At 39.5% G+C, this 18,278-nt stretch overlaps 2 protein-coding genes and 1 pseudogene across 7 annotated transcripts in view; all 3 read left to right on the top strand.

The window, feature by feature from the left end:
- Positions 1-13,212, top strand: part of ICA1L (islet cell autoantigen 1 like) — a 95,324-nt gene extending 82,112 nt beyond the window's left edge. For all 6 annotated transcript variants that reach the window (XM_031008827.3, XM_031008828.3, XM_055379415.2 and 3 more), the window contains 3 exons: positions 462-719; positions 3,229-3,318; positions 9,578-13,212. In XM_031008827.3, coding sequence (XP_030864687.1) covers positions 462-719; positions 3,229-3,318; positions 9,578-9,693 — 464 coding nt within the window. In that variant the 3' untranslated portion in view covers positions 9,694-13,212. The remainder of the gene's footprint in view (positions 1-461; positions 720-3,228; positions 3,319-9,577) is intronic.
- Positions 13,213-14,806: 1,594 nt separating this feature from the next.
- LOC115933785 (protein preY, mitochondrial-like) lies at positions 14,807-15,257 on the top strand (annotated as a pseudogene).
- Positions 15,122-15,715, top strand: LOC115933784 (phosphatidylinositol N-acetylglucosaminyltransferase subunit Y-like). Its single transcript, XM_031008850.2, has 2 exons — positions 15,122-15,158; positions 15,241-15,715. The coding sequence occupies exons 1-2, from the start codon at positions 15,122-15,124 to the stop codon at positions 15,468-15,470; spliced, it is 267 nt and encodes an 88-aa protein (XP_030864710.1). The 3' UTR covers positions 15,471-15,715.
- Positions 15,716-18,278: the final 2,563 nt, after the last annotated feature.

The raw sequence follows: 18,278 nt of genomic DNA, 5'->3' as shown, positions 1-18,278 counted from the left end.
TAATCAACTTTTGTACATTTTCAATGTGTGGTTAAGAAGAATGTATCTATTACCAGGGTTTGTGTTATCCAAAATAACTACATTATTGATTATGGTCTTTTGATCTTTTTTATCTGTTGTCCTCTTGGCCTGTTTTTTAGTCAGAGTGGTATATTAAAGTCTCGTATTATTAATTTGTTTCTATGTCTTTTGCATCTCCTTTGGTTTCTGACTTAGGTGGTAGCTTATTTCATATATAGCATTCATAATGGTTATATCTTCATTGTTAAATGTGGCCATTTTGACCTAAATCCTCCCTAATTAGAAATAACTTTCACATAAACTTCCAGTCACTTTAGTTGTTTGTTTAAAATTATGTTAATACAGTATGAAAACAATGAAACAAATTTGATTCATCCTATGGTCTTACTCTCATTTCCTAAAATCAAAAAAGCCTTTCTGTTTTTATTTACACTCAATAGTTGCAAAAGACCTACCTGTAGATTCATTGGAAGGAGAAGATTTTGAGAAGGAATTCTCATTTCTGAACAACCTCCTAAGTTCTGGTTCTTCAAGTACTAGTGAATTTACCCAAGAATGCCAGACTGCCTTTGGGAGCCCCAGTGCCAGTCTCACATCCCAGGAGCCTTCCATGGGGTCTGAGCCCCTCGCTCATTCTTCTCGATTCCTTCCTTCACAACTCTTTGACCTTGGCTTTCATGGGGCTGGAGCGTTCAACAGTAAGTGTCTATGAAACATTTGGACATATGTGCTTTACTTTATCTTTGTGAAGCAAAATGGTGTGCTTATTGATGCTAGAACCAACAAGGAGATTGATTTTAACGTCAGCACTACTAGATAAAATCTGCAGTCCACCAATCAACTGGAAAAATATTAGTCACCTCAGGAATCTGTCAACAAGACTGAAACAAGGGCTGTTTCCCTGCCCACCTTCACCAGACCCCATGTTTTCTTCACTGATTTTCCCAGGCATCTGGTTTAAAACACTTGACCTGCTAATTACTCCTACCTAGGGCAGTCAATACTGTTTATTCCATCAAGCAAAACTTGCTGTGTTCAGAGTTGACAAGAGGAAAAAGAATAGCTCTGGAGGCTGGTTCCCTTTCTGGGCAAGGCAGCAGGAGAAAGAGTCCACCATCCTGTGTCCAACCCTGCACCTTGGGGGTCACTTTGCTTCCCACATCCATATTGGTTACCAAATCCTGTCAGTTCTGTTTCTGAAACCTGTCTCAAATTTCCCACTCCTCTCTGCCTCAACACCAGAGCCATTTGGAGCCTCATTTGGTTTCCTAGGTTACTGCAAGAGTTCCTAACAGGTCTCCAACCCCCAATTCATTCTCCACACTTCTGTGGAGTTCTCTCTTCAAGCAGCAGATTCTGATGTCAGCACCTGGCTTACATTTTATAAAATGAAACACCATGGTTTCCAGGGATAAAACCTGCCTATGTCGCATTTCCACCCATATCTCCTATCTCCTATTGAAGTGAAGGAAGAATACTTGCGGTTTTCTATAATCACACTGAGTGCTCCACAGCCCTCTGATGCATCTATCTGTGCTTGTGTTGCTTCTTCTGCTTCTGATGTTCAGTAATGGAGCTTGGACGTGGGCCTGAGTATTAGATCCCAATCCAGTGTTTTCTCCATGATTGTCAGTCCTTGAAGTCCTCCTCAGTACTGCCAAATGGAAATGGTTTCTCCCTCCTCCCATGGTGCTTTGCTTTATCTATTTTCATGGTTCTAATCCTACTTTATCTTGCTTTATATTCCAGTCTCTTACATCCTAGATTTTAACCCCTGGACGGGGGGACCCCTCACGGCACTTCACAGTGTCTTAATGCATTGTACTTGGTATTAAATACTGAGGTACATGCTCTATCTACAAGCATCCCAAGGGCATGATATGTGGAGTGAGTCATCTTTGTACTTTCTATGACAGCAGCATGTTGTTAGCTCAATTAATAAACTAAATGTTAAATAATCACTCAGTAAGAATTGATTGAATAGAATAAAAGTAAGAATAGACAATACTATTTGATAAAGAGGCACACTCTATCTGGGATAATTCAGATGTTTTTGCTACAGTAGCATCTTTAAAAATATTTATTCTTGTGTGGCATACCAATGGCTCAGTAGCTATAAAGATTTACAAACTGATTTCATTCTCCACTATCAACTCCTCCCTCTTCCTCCATAACTTGCCACATCTCTAGCAGCACTGAACTTTTAGTTTCTGGCAATGCAATTATCAACAATATTTTTTCACTACTCAAAATATGTGCTCTGATCCCTACCTGTAGGCAGACAGGATATTCCATTTAATAGCTGAACAGTTGAAAACCACAGTATTTGAGTAACTTGCTCAAGGTCATCAGACAGTTTAAATAGTTAAGACGGGACCAAAATCTGCCCCTGCCTCTTTGTGCAGAACTCGACTTTACCAGTCTTTCCTTTATATTTACCTTTCTCTCTCCTGTGGTACAGACCAGGAAAGGGAGCTTCCCTGGGAATTAAAAGATCTGTGTTTGAGGAACCCTATCTACATTGGGCCTCAGATCTTTTCTATACAAGGAAGGGATTAGGCATGATAATCTAAATTCCTTTCTAGTGCTGTGCCTTAATCATAGCATAAATGGTTTTTCATGTTGTAGCAAACATTTCTCCACATTCCCATAGAGTATTCATAATGACATTTTAATTACAAAGTACTGTCATTTTATACAACATAATCTACCTGATTCCTTCCTTATTGTTTCTACTTGTTCATTATTACAGATAATGCTGCAAAAAAAAAAAATCATGCATGTACTTCTTCCTTCAGCTAAATTATTTCCTTAAGAAAAATTGCTAGGAATGGGATCACTGAGTCCAAGGGTATGAGCATATTTATAGGTTTCAGCATTCCAATTATCAGGCCTGTTCCTTCCCTTCTTGACTCTTTAGAACTTCTTCCTATACCTTTTGCATTTCAATTATTTTTTAAACATCCCACATATTTATTTCAAAACCACTTTGAAAAATGTAAGGAAGTCGGATCCAACTCTATCTGAAACTAAGATGATTAAAATATATGACTATAGATAAATTTTCAGTATTTTATACCTCTTATACTATAGAATCTTACCCAGATACAAAGACTGGAGGACTTAGATATTTTTACCTTTTCTTGTTTTTCTGATGCTGCTTCCTATTTGATTAACAATGGACAATTTTTACTTCTTTTATCCCAGACTGGGTCTCCCAAGAGGAATCAGAGCTTTGTCTTTCACACACTGATAACCAGCCAGTGCCTTCACAGAGTCCAAAGAAATTAACAAGATGTAAGTTATTTATTTATATATTCTTTATCATTGCTTTAAGAATCAGTTGAATTCAGATAAATTTAGAAAAGGATCACTTTATATTGTTTTCACCTCATTGTCCTGAAAAAGTTTAATAATGACTTATTATTAAAATGAAAGCTATACTGCTTATCCCTCAATGTGGAAAGCATTGAATAGAAATTGAGCTTGGGGCCAAGCAAGGTGGCTCATGCCTGTAATCCTGGACTTTGGGAGGGCTAGGCAGGCGGACTGCCCGAGGTTAGGAGTTGGAGACCAGCCTGGGCAACATGGTGAAACCCCAACTCTACTAAAATACAATAACAAAAAAAGTAGCCAAGCATGGTGGCGGGCACCTGTAGTCCCAGCTAGTCGGGAGGCTGAGGCAGAATTGCTCTAACCCGGGAGGCAGAGGTTGCAGTGAGCCAAGATCGTGCCACTGCACTCACTCCAGCCTGGGCGACAGAGCAAGACTGTCTCCAAAAGAAAAGAAAGAAAGAAACTGTGAGCTTGACAAAGTGTACTACATTTTGTACTGTAATCTTTTATAGTTTGTGTTAAGGTTTGTTGGTAATGGATATAAAATTAGGGATACAAGATGCTTTCTGATTACAGGATGCCTATTGACAAAGAATGCATTCAAGCACTTAAGTTGGTTACCATATTAACCTTTTTCTTTTCTTTTTTTTTTTTTTAATTGAGACAGAGTCTCGCTGTCACCCAGGCTGGAGTGCAATGGTACAATCTCGGCTCACTGCAACCTCCGCCTCCTGGGTCCAAGCGATTCTCCTGCCTCAGCCTCCCAGATAGCTGGTACTATAGGCACATGCCACAATGCCCAGCTAATTTTTTGTATTTTTAGCAGAGACAGGGTTTCACTATGCTACCCAGGATGGTCTCGATCTCCTGACCTCATGATCCGCCCGCCTCAGGCTCCCAAACTGCTAGGATTACAAGCATGAGCCACCATGCCCAGCCCATATTAACCATTTTTAAGAGTACAGTTTGGTAATATTAAGCATGTTCATACTGCTGTGAAACAGATCTTCAGAACTTTTTTATCTTGTAAATCTGAAACTGTATACCCGTTAAACAACCCCTTCTCCTAAGTCCCTGGTAACCATCATTCTGCTTTCTCTGAGTCTGATTACTTTAGATACCTCATACAACTGAAATAATGCAGTATTTGGCTTTTTTGTGACTGGCTTATTTCATTTTGCATAATGTCCTCAAGGTTCATCCTGTAGCAAGTGACTGGATTTCCTTCCTTTATAAGGCTGAATAATACTCTATTTGATAGATACAACACAACTGGTTATCTGTTGATCCATGGATCACATTTTTAAAACAGCTTACTGAGATATAATTCATTCCCTTCACTGGTCAATACTCTGCTGTAAACAAGAGACCTCTCTTATCCTCATTTATTTATTATCAATATAGATTCATATGTTTTCTTTTGTTGTTGTTTTTTTGGAGACAAAGTCACCCAGGCTGGAGTGCAATGGTGCCATGTTGGCTCACTGCAACCTCCGCCTCCCAGGTTCAAGTGATTCTCCTGCCTCAGCCTCCTAAGTAGCTGGGTCTACAGACATGTACCACCACGCCTGGCCAATTTTTGTGTAGAGATGGGGTTTCGCCAGGCTGGTCTTGAACTCCTGACCTCAAGTGATCCACCTGCCTCGGCCTCCCAAAGTGCTGGGGTTACAGGTGTGGGTCACTGGACCTGGCCTGATTCCTATGTTTTCAGTGGTTTATAATCACCACTGAACTTATTGATTCTGGGGCTCACATTGTTCCTGTGTTGGCCAGTGGGAGCCCTTTCAGGCTGACTTCTGAATCCTTGTGATATCAGTATCTTTAAATTTTGAAATAATTTCAGACTTATAGAAAGACTACAGAAGTTAATACAAAATACTACTATACATTCTTCACTTAGGTTTCCAAAATGTTACCATGTTTGCTTTACACTCATTCTCTTTCTTCCCCACCTCCCCATCATATACATATAAATTTCTTCTGAACTGAAATAGTTCAAGTAGCAGACATGATGCCTCTCTGCCACTAAATATTCATTGTCTATTTCCTAAAAACAAGGACATTCTTTTACATAATTACAGTACAAGTCAAAATCAGGAAATTAACATTGCCATAGGACCATTATCTACTGTAGACCTTATTCAGAGTTTGTCAATTATCCCACTAATGTCTCAACTTCATTTTAGTTTTTCATAGTCTAGGATCCAATCCAGGATCACACATTGCATTTAGTAAAGTCTCTTTAGTCTTTTAATCTGGAACAGTTCCTCAATCTTTGTGTCTCATGACCTTGACATTTTTGCAGTGTACAGGTCATTTATTTTGAATATTCCTTGAATTTGGGTTTAGCTAATGTTTTTTCATAATTAGACCCAGGTTATGCATTTTGGCAGGGCTACCAGTGCAGCAATGGTGTTGTGCCTTAGTAAATCCTATCGGGGGTGCATGATGTCTATTTTGTTTCACTTCTGGTGATGTTAAGCCTGATCACTTGGTTATGGTGGTATCTGTCACGTTTCTCCATTACAAAGTGACTGCTGTATTTTTCCCTTTGTAATTCGTAAGTATCTTGTGGGAAGTGTTTTGAAATACTGCAAATGGTTTGTTTCTACTGAAGTTTTGCCCACTAATTTAGCATTCACTGATAATTCTTCCATGAAATATTTATTACTGTAGTTGTTGCCAAACAGTGATTTTCTATTTCCTCATTCCCTCTGTATTTACGAGTTAGTGTTCTACTGAATGGGAAAGCTTTCCCTTTTTCCCTACTTATTTACTTATTCATTGATATCAGTGTGGACTCCTGGAATCTATTTTATTCTTCCCAGTACTTTGAGGTCAGCCAGTAGGGGAAACCCTCAATTCCAAGCAAATCACAGATTTCACACTGGCAGGTTCAGAATACAGCCATCCCTCAGGGATTCAGAGTACTTATAGTTATACTTTTCTTTTTAAAAACCAGCTAAAACAAGTTGTGCTTAATCATTTAAAACAGGCACTATAAAGTAAATAAATTTCAGAAACGAACACAAAAAAGCAAAGGCACTATTTACCTATAATTCTTGAGGCTGATTTTCGAGGAAAAATTTAGGGGGAAAAAAAAAACCTCTCACCAAGAAGGTACAACAAAACTAAACTTAAGTATTTAACAGGCTGGGTGCGGTGGCTCACGCCTCTAATCCCAGCACTTTGGGAGGCGCCAAGGTGGGCAGATCACGAGGTCAGGAGTTCGAGACCAGCCTGGCCAACATGGTGAAATCCCCGTCTCTACTAAAAATACAAAAATTAGCTGAGCTTGGTGGCACACGCCTGTAGTCCCGGCTACTTGGGAGGCAGGCTGAGGCAAGGAGAATCACTTGAACCTGGGAGGTAGAGGTTGCAGTGAGCTGAGATCATACCATTGCCCTCCAGCCTGGGCGACAGAGCAAGACTCTATCTCAAAAAACAAAACAAAACAAAACAAACAACAACAACAAAATTAATAAAATTGATTTTTTTTTTTTTTTTGAGACAGAGTTGTGCTCTCTCACCAAGGCTGGAGTGCAGTGGCATGATCTTGGCTCACTGTAACCTCTGCCTCCCGGGTTCAAGCAATTCTCCTGTCTCAGCCTCCCGAGTAGCTGCGATTACAGGCATGCCACAAAACCTGGCTAATTTTTGTATTTTTTGGTAGGGACGGGTTTTCACCATGTTGTCCACGCTGGTCTCAAATTCCTGACCTCAAGTGATCCACCTGCCTTGGCCTCCTAAAGTGCTGGGATTACAGGTGTGAACCACCATGTCCGGCCATAAAATTGAAAATTTTAACAACTTCAAAATTCGTTCATTAAGAGCCTCACTTCATTAGTCATTAAGGAAGTACACATTAAAAGCAAAATGGAATTTAAGACCTACCTATTACAATGGCTAAAATGAAACAGAAAAGAAAATCCCTAATTGACAAGGATGTTAAATAACTAGAATCTCAAAAACTGCGTGTAGGAGTGTAAATTGGTAATACCACTTGGAAAACTGGCAGTTTCTACTAAAATTTAACATACATATGCCCTGTGACCAAGCAATTCCACTCCTAAGTACATACCTAACAGAAACGCATCTATCCATTGACTAAAATATACGCTAATGAGCGTCACTGTGATACTGTTAATAACACACCAGAATGGGATTTACCCTGGCATTCCCTGGGGTTGGGGGTGTGTGAATAGTGACTGGAAGGGTGTCAGGGTATCAGGCATGAGGGGAGCTTCAGAGGAGGAGTCTTTTTTTTTTTTTTTTTGAGACAGGGTCACACTCTGTCACCCAGGCTGGAGTGCAGTGGTGCAATCTTGGCTCACTGCAATCTCTGCCTCCCGGATTCAAGCAATTCTCATGCCTCAGCCTTCCAAGTAGCTGGGATTACAGGTGTGCGCCACCACGCCCTGCTAATTTTTTTTTTTTTTTTTTAAGTAGAGACAGGGGTTTCACCATGTTGGCCAGGCTCGTCTCGAACTCCTGACCTCAGGTGATCTGCACACCTCAGCCTCCCAAAGTGCTTGAATTACAGGCGTGAGCCACCATACCCAGCCATGTTCTACTTCTTGATTCTGATATTGTTGATGAGTGTATTTACTTTATGAACATTAATTACGTTTAATTTGGGCTTTTTCTCTCTATATAGAATTCATTTTCTGCTTGTTATCCTATAAGAATCTCTGGAGGCAGTAATAGTGTACACAAGGAGAGCCTCTATAAAAGATGTAACGGACAGACCTTTATTTCCCATTGTGACTAATGAATATAAAACCATCTTACATTTGCATAATGCTGTATAATATTTACATACTTTTCAGGACTCTTCAACAGCTGCATGAAGGAGGTCAGGTATTATCTTAGTGACATCTATTCTTCTGGCATAATGACTAATAGTGCCCCTATTTAGTCTCATGTATCCTGATATCATGATGAATCATATGGTTACTACTTTACAGATGAGGAGACAAGAGCCCCTGAGGTTAAATGACTTGCCCAGTATTACTCATTAGTAGGTGTTACACCCAGGACTCAAAGCCAGATTTTGTGTGGGTATCACTGATACTACTTCAGGGTACTCAGAAACAGAACTGGACACACAGAGTGAAGCCTTTCACTCTGCCCTGATCCTTGGGCTCTGGATCCCTATACCCCAAACCCCAGCCCTCTGGTCTGTGGTGAGTGTTACCGTGATGTGAAAGAGGATGGCCTTGGGACTGCTTTCTACCCTCCACACTGTGACTCTGGTTTCATGTCCAGTTCTTAGACTGTCCTCTGGGTCTCAACCCTGCCTTCTGGACTCCTTGGCTTTCAAGGGCCTAGACTTCTGAGATGACCCACTGTCTGTGCCACTGTGCATTCTTTATTAGTCCCAACCCTCAGCCCAAATATACACTCTTGAATATCTGCCACAGTGCAACTTGTAGAATCTTGAGAAATAAAATTTTCCAGTCTCCATAAGGAGATGTGAGGAATCTGATGAACAAGAAGTTGTACCTGAGATAAAATGCATACTGTAAAATGCGCACATCAAAAAGTTTTAAAGTGCACATGGAAAAGACATAACAACTGTAAACCAAAATGACAATGTTGGGTGTGCTAATGTGGTAGGATTAGGGGGAGTTTTTTTCCTTATGTCTAATATTTTTGTAATACCACTTTTATAATAAACATAAATCAATTTGAAGCAGTGTTTACAAATGTCATTTCTTACTTGATATGAACAAGTTTACTTTTAAACCTTATCTGAGAGTCTTCTATAAGTGATCTTAAATGTTCTATGGAGACCACGGTATTGCTTGCCTTTTCACTTTTAACTCAATTCCTTTCTCAGAGCAGCATACAATTATTTAAATACAGGCACCTCATCAAAGCACAAGTTATCTGCATTTGCCTTTCAAAATTATCTTAAACCAGGAGCAGTGGTTCATGCCTATAATCCTAGTGTTCTCGGAGGCTGAGGTGGGAGAATCACTTGAGCCCAGGAGTTCCAGACCAGCCTGGGCAACATAGGGAAACCCCAGTCTCTACCAAAAAAAAAAAAAAAAAAAAAAAAAAAAAACTTAAAGGGACTATAGTTGATAGATTATTGTCAGTTATCTTAATTTTTTCTTAATCCAAAAGAAGCACCTACTTCAAAATCATAAATATGGTACAAAAACATGATTTCAAAACTGAATCTCTTTAATGTATTTTTTTTCTTTTTTAATAGCCCCCAACAATGGCAACCAAGACATGTCAGCCTGGTTCAATCTGTTTGCAGACTTGGATCCACTTTCAAACCCAGATGCTATTGGACACTCAGATGATGAACTTCTTAATGCTTGACTGAAGTTATAATGTCACTTCAGTGGCCTTGAGACATCAATTTTGCAACATATTTCCTTTATGGAAAGGATTTAGATTGTAACCCACACACAAAAGCATGGTGTTTGTGAATATAACACCTGTCAGCCAACTTTAGACAGATGGTAAAGACCACATTTGAATACGTACACATCTTTCATATCTTGGATTTGCAGCTGTTGGTACTATGTGGAAAATATTAGAAACTACAGAGTCTGCGATATTTAGATACTGAAATTTATGTCAAAATAACGGCTAGGAATAATTCTGTCAATATGGAGTTGAGCTTATTTCTTTGGAAACCCTTTTAAGTTGCCTTGCTGGCTGTGAGAATTTTATATGTGGATAAAAAAGATAGATAGCATGTAAATTGGGTTGTGGTTTGGGGTCAGTTCTTAAATGAAATAGTAGCGAGGAGGATTTTCTGTTTTGGAAAACACCATTAGAACCAGACCAGCTTTGTTTTGGGTTAGAGAGAGTAAGATTTGAGAACTCAGTTTGCTTTAATGAAATCACAGAGAAACTTGGTACTTGTTTTTCTTCATTTGGAGGCTAAAATGTAATGTTTTTTCATTCATACAAAATAATGGACACTCCCTTAAATCTTGAAGGGGAAGTAGCAGGATAATTAATTTGCTAAGCCCATCCTCTGCAGAAACAGAAAAAAATCTATCTTCCCATCTCCTAAAACTCAGAATGCACAGTAATACTTAAGGCTTGTACAAGTGTCTTCAGACCCACTTTTTCATACACTTGCTATATAGTAGTATGCAGTATTTATATTATTCCTGAAAATAAAATGAGGGGAGAATATTCCCTAAGCAACTGGCAATAGTATTCCTGAAATACCTAGAAATTTCTATCTGAATGAGGGAGACACTTATGAACACCTTATCCTTACATATATTTGCATACTTATCTCATATTTTGTGACATAATTATTTAACCCAGAATACTTTCTGGCAGACATACAGAAAGCTCTGTGTGATCAATAAGGGAGTGTCTCATTTTTCTACTTCCCTCTTTCTGTGGGTGACATGATCTGAGGCTCTATTTGATTACTAAGCAAAACCTGTTACCCCTACAGGGTTTAGAACCTAAGTATTAGAGAGGAAGGCTATTTAATGGAAGTTAGTGTAAGCTGATAAAAACATAGCTACTGTACACACACATCAATCACTCAATTTCCTGTCCTTTTTTCTTGCCCACCCTTTAATTTTGAAGCAATTTCCCAAGTGTTTGTTTGTTTTATATTTGTCATCCAGTCCATTGCATTTCCATAAGAAGACATTTTGACTGGCTGGGTGCAGTGGCTCACGCCTGTAATCCCAGCACTTTGGGAGGCCGAGGCGGGCGGATCACGAGGTCAGGAGATGGAGACCATCCTGGCTAACATGGTGAAACCCCGTCTCTACTAAAAATACAAAAAATTAGCCAGGCGTGGTGGCACGTGCCTGTAGTCCCAGCTACTCCGGAGGCTGAGGCAGGAGAATGGCGTGAACCCGGGAGGCGGAGCTTGCAGTGAGCTGAGATGGCGCCACTGCACTCCAGCCTGGGCAACAGAGCAAGACTCCGTCCCCCCCCCAAAAAAAAAAGACATTTTAACTAAGTTATTCACAGTAGCTTCCATGTGCTCTTAGTTCTATTCTAAACAGGCTTATTTAGAAGAGGATTGCTTGTAATGTTTGTCATGGTACATAGAAAACATTGGACCAGAGTAGGTAAAATGCAGTCCATGTCCCATCCATAGCCATCTACAATAGTAACTGCCCATAGGCTCTCCAGAAAACTACTACAATGGCCAAGTACAGTATAGGCTGGAAAGACCTTATCTGAAGGTCAGAAACATTGACTCAGAAAAAAGGTATGAAGTCTTTCCATAAAATCTTTTCACAATATTACTCCTATTTCTTTTAGATTTTAATGAGCCATGACTTATCTCTTCAGAAGGCTTTTTTAAGTCTTCCTTTATACTCAGTGAAATTTCCCAGAATGTAATACTGTCACTGTTCTGCCAAGTTCCAATCACCAAGATCATGATTATGAATCCCAATCTGAATTCTATACCCATGGTGACTCTGATGCTCTCAACTTTTGAGTGCCTCAAAAAATGCTAAAACTTTGGCTGGGCATGGTGGCTCATGCCTGTAATCCCAGCACTTTGGGAGGCCATGGCGGGTGGAACATTTGAGGGCATGAGTTCGAGACCAGCCTGGCCAACATGGTGAAACCCTGTCTCTACTAAAAATACAAAAATTAGCCAGGTGTGGAGGTACATGCCTGTAATCCCAGCTACTCAGGAGGCTGAGGCAGAAGAATTGCTTGAACCCAGGCGGCAGAGGTTGCAGTGAGTCGAGATTGCACCACTACACTCCAGCCTGGGCAACAGAGCGAGACTCCGTCTCAAAAAAAAAAAAAAAAAAAAAAAAAAAGCTATGTCTTGAGAGTTTGTACCATTTTTCTTTGTAGTGGTCACCTTGCTAATGCATTAGTTCTGAGATATTTATCTCCCTCACATGTGTGCAAGGAAGTCCCTGTTATCGAATACAGGTACTTTAACAAGCAGACAAAGCAGAAACCCAAAGTCCATACTAGGAACACCCTAAATTTTCCAAAGCAAAAGTTCTCCCAAAATGGAGACATACAAGGGACTTTTATTATTCTGTTACTAGTTTCTATAACATTTCTTCTTTCAACAGAGTATATGTTTCCCATTTAACCCAGAGCAACATTAATTTCCTTAGCAAGTCCAGTTCTAACTTCCAACAAGTCCAACCACTGTTTTTGAAGAGCATATCAGTAACTATATTAAGATGAAGGTAACCACATTCGTATTTTCTCAAGATTAGTTATTTGAAGCTCAGCAGTTTTTGTGGTCAGAAAGAAATTTTGCTCTATTAAACCAATACTGCTAATATAAAAAACCACCACACTGAAGAAACGAGGGAAAGGACAGGATAAGCACAGAACAGAGAATGACTGGTTGCTTTTTGTCTCAATCTAGATAATCCATTCAATAAGAAGTAAATTAATTATCCTTAACCAATGGTAGGCTGAGAACAACCCTCAAAATAGGTATTTTTTATGTTAAATGGGGAGAAATATCTATACTTTATTTTATATTGGATAAAAATGTGTTTAAGTCTAAAAAAACACCAGACGAGCTAAACTTTGCCTAGTGTGTCTACAACCATTTTTTAGGAGAGGCAGGAATACCAGGGCATAATAAGATCAGATTGGTGTAATTTTATATGTTTTTGAAATTCTTCATTAATTGTAGAACCTTGATATGATTAGAAACAAACTGTATTTCAACAAACAGGTTTCAGTATTTACACACTGAAAAAGTGTTTTGTATTTCAACTATAAATACTTCACGTATCTGTATAGACCATCTAGAAATGTAGAGGTCTTACAGCATTAGAATGAAGGAAGTTTACATGTGCTCTATCTATTTTTCTGAGCCTCTTTTAATAAAGATTGCAAGATGGCATAAAACAAGAGTTTGTTTCCTGAAGTTTTTAGTACAATTATTGTTTTCCTATTCAAAAACTTGGGTTTTACCTCAAGATCATAGTATTAGGAAAGTACATTGAGTTGATACGGACATGGGAGAACGAAAATAAAACCAGGGCAATTAATATCCTTGTAAGGCCAGGCGCGGTAGCTCACGCCTATATAACAGCACTTTGGGAGGCCAAGGCAGGCAGATCACTTGAAGTTGGGAGTTTGAGACCACCCTGGCCAACATGGTGAAACCACATCTCTATTAAAAATATAAAAATTAGCCGGGCGTGGTGGCAGATGCCTGTAATCCCAGCTACTTGGGAGGCTGAGGCAGGAGAATCGCTTGAACCCGGGAGGTGGAGGTTGCAGTGAGCTGAGATCAGGCCATGCACTCCAGCCTGGGTGACAGAGTGAGACTCCGTCTCAAAAGAAAATCCTTGTGAGATGAATTCGTTCTTATTTCATATACAAGGGGACTATGTAAGATATGGGAAATAATATAATGTACGTTATTTATGTAAATACTTTCAGTAACAAAAACTATCAAATATCAAAAATCTGAGCCTAGACACAAACAATTAAATATAAGCCATAGTATGTAACCTGACTTATTGAAGGCAGGAATAAAAAGAAGAGAGCCAGAATTGATTCAGTTATTTTTGTCTTCCATAGTGTTGGCAGGGCCCTGCATTTCCCTACCTTGAGCAATGAAGCAGTCCCAGAATTTTGGAATATAGAAATTAGGAAGGAAAAACGAACTTTAAAATATTAATTCAATAGAACTGAAAGTAATGCATTTCATGCAACAGTAAAGTGCTTAAACATGGCAAAGAAAACTATGGGACAAGATGAGAAGAAAAATGGTTGGTAAAGATGGGTCACATCCAGAAGCCCAACATAAGCTATTTTTCCATCTTTTTCTGTACCATTTAAAAGACTACTAAAGAGTTCATAACAAACTGTCCTTGGCATTTAAAGTCAAAACATGGTTCTTCACTCAGTGGTGTAAATTAACCACTCATTGGCCAAAGAGTAAATACAAAAAGGAGATGAAGTTCTGACTGGTGTTGTGGGTGAGATTTTGCAGTGTATGTTTTTACATTTGTAGTGTACGTTTTAAACTTCCGGTTTTCTTGCTGCCTCAACATCTCCACAAACAGGCTGTGAGCACCTGGCCCAGTGTGATATGGGTGGCCCCTGCCACAAGTTTCCCTTGCTACCTTGCCCATGACCTAGTAACATTTAAATGCACCAGTGAAATTCTCTTTTTCTTGTGTGCTTCTCCCTGACCCAAAGGCTCCTGCCCATGTCTTAGGCCTCTCCGCTCCCCACCTGCTTGGCTGCTTGACCCTCCCATGTGACCCCCTCTCAGCATGCAGTGACTGGTCTCTCTAGGACCTGTGAGTATATTACAACTTTTTTTCCTGTGTCTCTCCTGTGATATCTCTTGTGGCTAAACCTCACTGACCATAACCTAAAAAAACACATACAAAAAACATGAAAGAAAAAGTTGTTTCTTGAGCTGGCCTGGACGAACGGGGAGCCAGGGGCTCGACCCCGGCTGTTGGAGGCGCAGTGAGGCCTGGTCTCCGGCTGCCAGACCACGCTGAGCGGAGCGCGCGGCAGGCTCGCCTCAGCGCTGCGGGGAACGCGCGCGCCGCCGTCCGCGGTCGCCCGTAGGTGCCTGCACGCGTCGGGGTCACGGCCTTTGGCCGACAGGAGCAAGAAGACTCAGGAGCCCCCCGCGCCTTCGATCCGGCGCTGCTGGAGTTCCTGGTGTGCCCGCTCTCCAAGAAGCCGCTCAGATATGAAGCATCAACAAATGAATTGATTAATGAAGAGTTGAGAATAGCTTATCCAATCATTGATGGGATTCCTAATATTATCATATTAGGCAGCTAGGATGACGCATCAAAGAAGCAAGAAGTGGAGCAGCGCTAGTTCATAATTTAAAAAAATAAAAAGAACGGCCAACTCTTCTTAGTACCATATACCTTTTAAAACACAGTGGCAAGTAATAAGCGGAAGAGAAGAATGTTTCTGTCTCTTTCTACACGTTGACTGTTCTTATTCCACTGGTTTCTTTAGCAGGACTGTTCCACTCAGCCTCTGTAGAAGAAAACTTCCCACAGGGCTGCACTTGCACAGCTAGCCTTTGCTTTTACAGCCTGCTCTTGCCTATTACCATACCGGTGTATGTATTCTTCCACCTTTGGACCTGGATGGTTATTAAACTCTTCATGCATAACTGATGCAACTAGAGTCAATATGCTGTATATATTAATGATAGCTCTTGGGCATCTATCTCTGAAAGCTCAAATGGATGGAATTTAGTTTGTGGGAAAGAGGCTTTGCTTTGAGCATATCAGGCTTAGGACTGTGGAAGGCTTAAGTTGCAGACGCTTCTTTTATTGTACTCTTGTTCTGCCCGTGTTTTTTGAAGGCTCTGACATAACTGCTGTATCAGAAGAAACATTTTGACAGTGTCTTATTGGAGATAAACATCCCTAATTGACATGTGATGACTACTTCTTATTCCATTCATCTAAGAGTCACTGAAATTTTGTTTTCTTTGTTTGTTTAGCTTCAAGGTCTTTGGTAGTCACATGTTACGGATGACTGAAATAATTCCAAAGGAGTGATGTTGGAATAGTCCCTCTAAGGGAAAGAAATGCATTTGAACGAATGTGATATAAAACCACATAATCAAATAGAAATTTCATGTACTTACAAAAATTGAGTTTGTAAAATTACCTTCATTTCTTTGACATTAAATGCTTATATTAGCAATAAAGATGTTGACACTTTCTCATAAAAAATTAAAAAAAATAAAAAGTTGTTTCCTTTTTCCCATTTTAAAGTAATATCTTCTGAAAGAAAAAAATCAGCCATAGCACTACCATCTAGGAATAACCACTACTAACATATTTTTGGTTATTTTTTTGTAGTGCCTTCAAGCACACATTTGAATTGTGATCCAGATGATTTTACTGTCCCCTCTCTCTTAAATGGGCATGCCAAGTCACAGAGATTTAAAAACCAATTATAGGCCGGGTGAGGTGGCTCACGCCTGTAATCCCAGCACTTTGAGGGCCAAGGCAGGCAGATTGCCTGAGGTCGAGAGTTTGAGACCAGCCTGGCCAGCATGGTGCAACCCCGTCTCTACTAAAAATACAAAAATTAGCCGGGCGTGGTGGCAGCCGCCTGTAATCCCAGCTACTGGGGAGGCTGAGGCAGGAGAATCGCTTGCACCCAGGAGGTGAAGCTTGCAGTGAGCCGAGATTGCCCACTGTACTCCAGCCTGAGCAAAAAACTAACTATATAAGTCTTTCCCTCAAAAAAGCCAGGTGAATTAAAAACCCACCAGAAATGTGACTGAAGTTCGTTTTTGCCTCTCTTTCATGTGCTCCCCAAATTAAAGAGTATTTCTTTTTATTTTTTGCAGCTATAGCAACATTAAAAACCAGAGAGTTTGAGAATGTGTCACTAACATCCTTGATCAGGAGCCGATAACTAACCAGCTCCTTTCTTTTGACCTTCTGAACTAAGCTGCCAGCAGCTGTAGCAATGAAGAGGATCACAAAGAACAAGGCAGTGTGGCCCAATGTCACATAATCTGCAATGACTCCAACATCTTTATTTTACCAGTGTCACTGGTGCAAGCAAAGTAGCAGTAAGACTACATGATTAACTCTGAATTCCAGAGTCAGACTTGGTTCAAAGCCAGTCTCTGACGTTTCCCAGATGTGTGACCATGGAAAAGTCAACCTAATTCCAATTTTGTTATCTGTATGATAGTAAAAATAGCAGTACCTGGCTTCAAAGGGTTATTATAAAGATTAGGGTAAAAGTAATATGTAAAGTGTCTGATATTTGGTAAGCTATCAAGAGGCATTATCAATTTTTATTAAGATTAGGGTAAAAGTAATATGTAAAGTGTCTGATATTTGGTAAGCTATCAAGAGGCATTATCAATTTTTATTACAATTTCAGTTTATCTTTGACGATTTTAAACTTTACAAGCTGAAATGAATTTTATGAGAACAGTTCCCATGACCAAAAACCACTGGCTCCCCTATGGAATGAATAAACTTACGTGACAAAATATGAAGGCAGATAAATGTTTGCTTACAGTTTCATATTTTCTAAGTGATAGCACTATTGTCAGCATTTCCTTAATCACAAAAATAAAACAGGTTCACAAAGGTGACTTCTTGGCCCAAGATCCCATAAACATTACGCATCAGAGCCAGAACTAGCACCCAAACTGTGGCCCTAAATCTAGGACTTTCTCTGTTTCTCCTCTCAATTATCCCAATGATCTAAAAAATAATTACTTAAGATGTAGAATTGAGACAAATGGTTATACTCCTGGTTTTTAACTATCAGAGCCTCCAAGATAGTCTTCTATAAAACAATGATTCAGCAGGACTAATCCACACTAGTGCATAAAATCAAAGTTAGAATATATGGAGATAAATTCTCAGTTTGAGGATGATGCAAAATGATGAAAGAGAATTCTGGTTTTTTTGGTTTGTTTTTATAAAACCTAGAAATTTTGGAGCTATGTAGTAAAGAGAAGTAGAAACAATGTCTTCAAGACTCCTGTCTCATTTCTGTGTTAAGATACCAGACAAACCTAAAAGTTGTAGCTACAGCAATATTCTTCGTATCGTTTTAATACAACCTTCAGTGAGAAATACTTTTTATACTACAAGCTAGGACATACGTATATATCTCTAACAAAAGTTTTACGCATGAAAACTACTGTCCTTATGTATGAATATACTTATGTTTTCTATTCTGCTTCATTTTTTAAAAAGTTGGTTGAACCCATTTAGTTCATTTCAAGACCCAAACAGTTGGGAAAACACTGATTCAAAGAGCTACAAAGGCTATTGGCATTATCATACTAAAATATATTTTAAAGCACACCTAATCTTAGCAAAGGAAAAAAACCAGTGTCTGTTACACATTAGCAGGGAAGTGCTATGAAGAAGAGACTACAAGGACTGTATTTCACATATTTGCTCTCCTCAACCTCTTTAAAGGTGGGGGTG

Source organism: Gorilla gorilla, chromosome 11, assembly GCF_029281585.2.
Source record: "Gorilla gorilla gorilla isolate KB3781 chromosome 11, NHGRI_mGorGor1-v2.1_pri, whole genome shotgun sequence".
Lineage (NCBI taxonomy): Eukaryota > Metazoa > Chordata > Mammalia > Primates > Hominidae > Gorilla > Gorilla gorilla.
The sequence above is the reverse complement of the archived record's forward strand: the minus strand, read 5'-3'. Positions and strand labels throughout refer to the sequence as shown.

Excerpts from the sequence above, each read along its gene's own strand:
- LOC115933784 (XM_031008850.2), top strand. The coding sequence starts at position 15,122 with ATGACGCATCAAAGAAGCAAGAAGTGGAGCAGCGCTA. Across the intron at positions 15,159-15,240 it reads CAAGAAGTGGAGCAGCGCTA|CGGAAGAGAAGAATGTTTCT; the intron begins GTTCATAATTTA and ends GCAAGTAATAAG.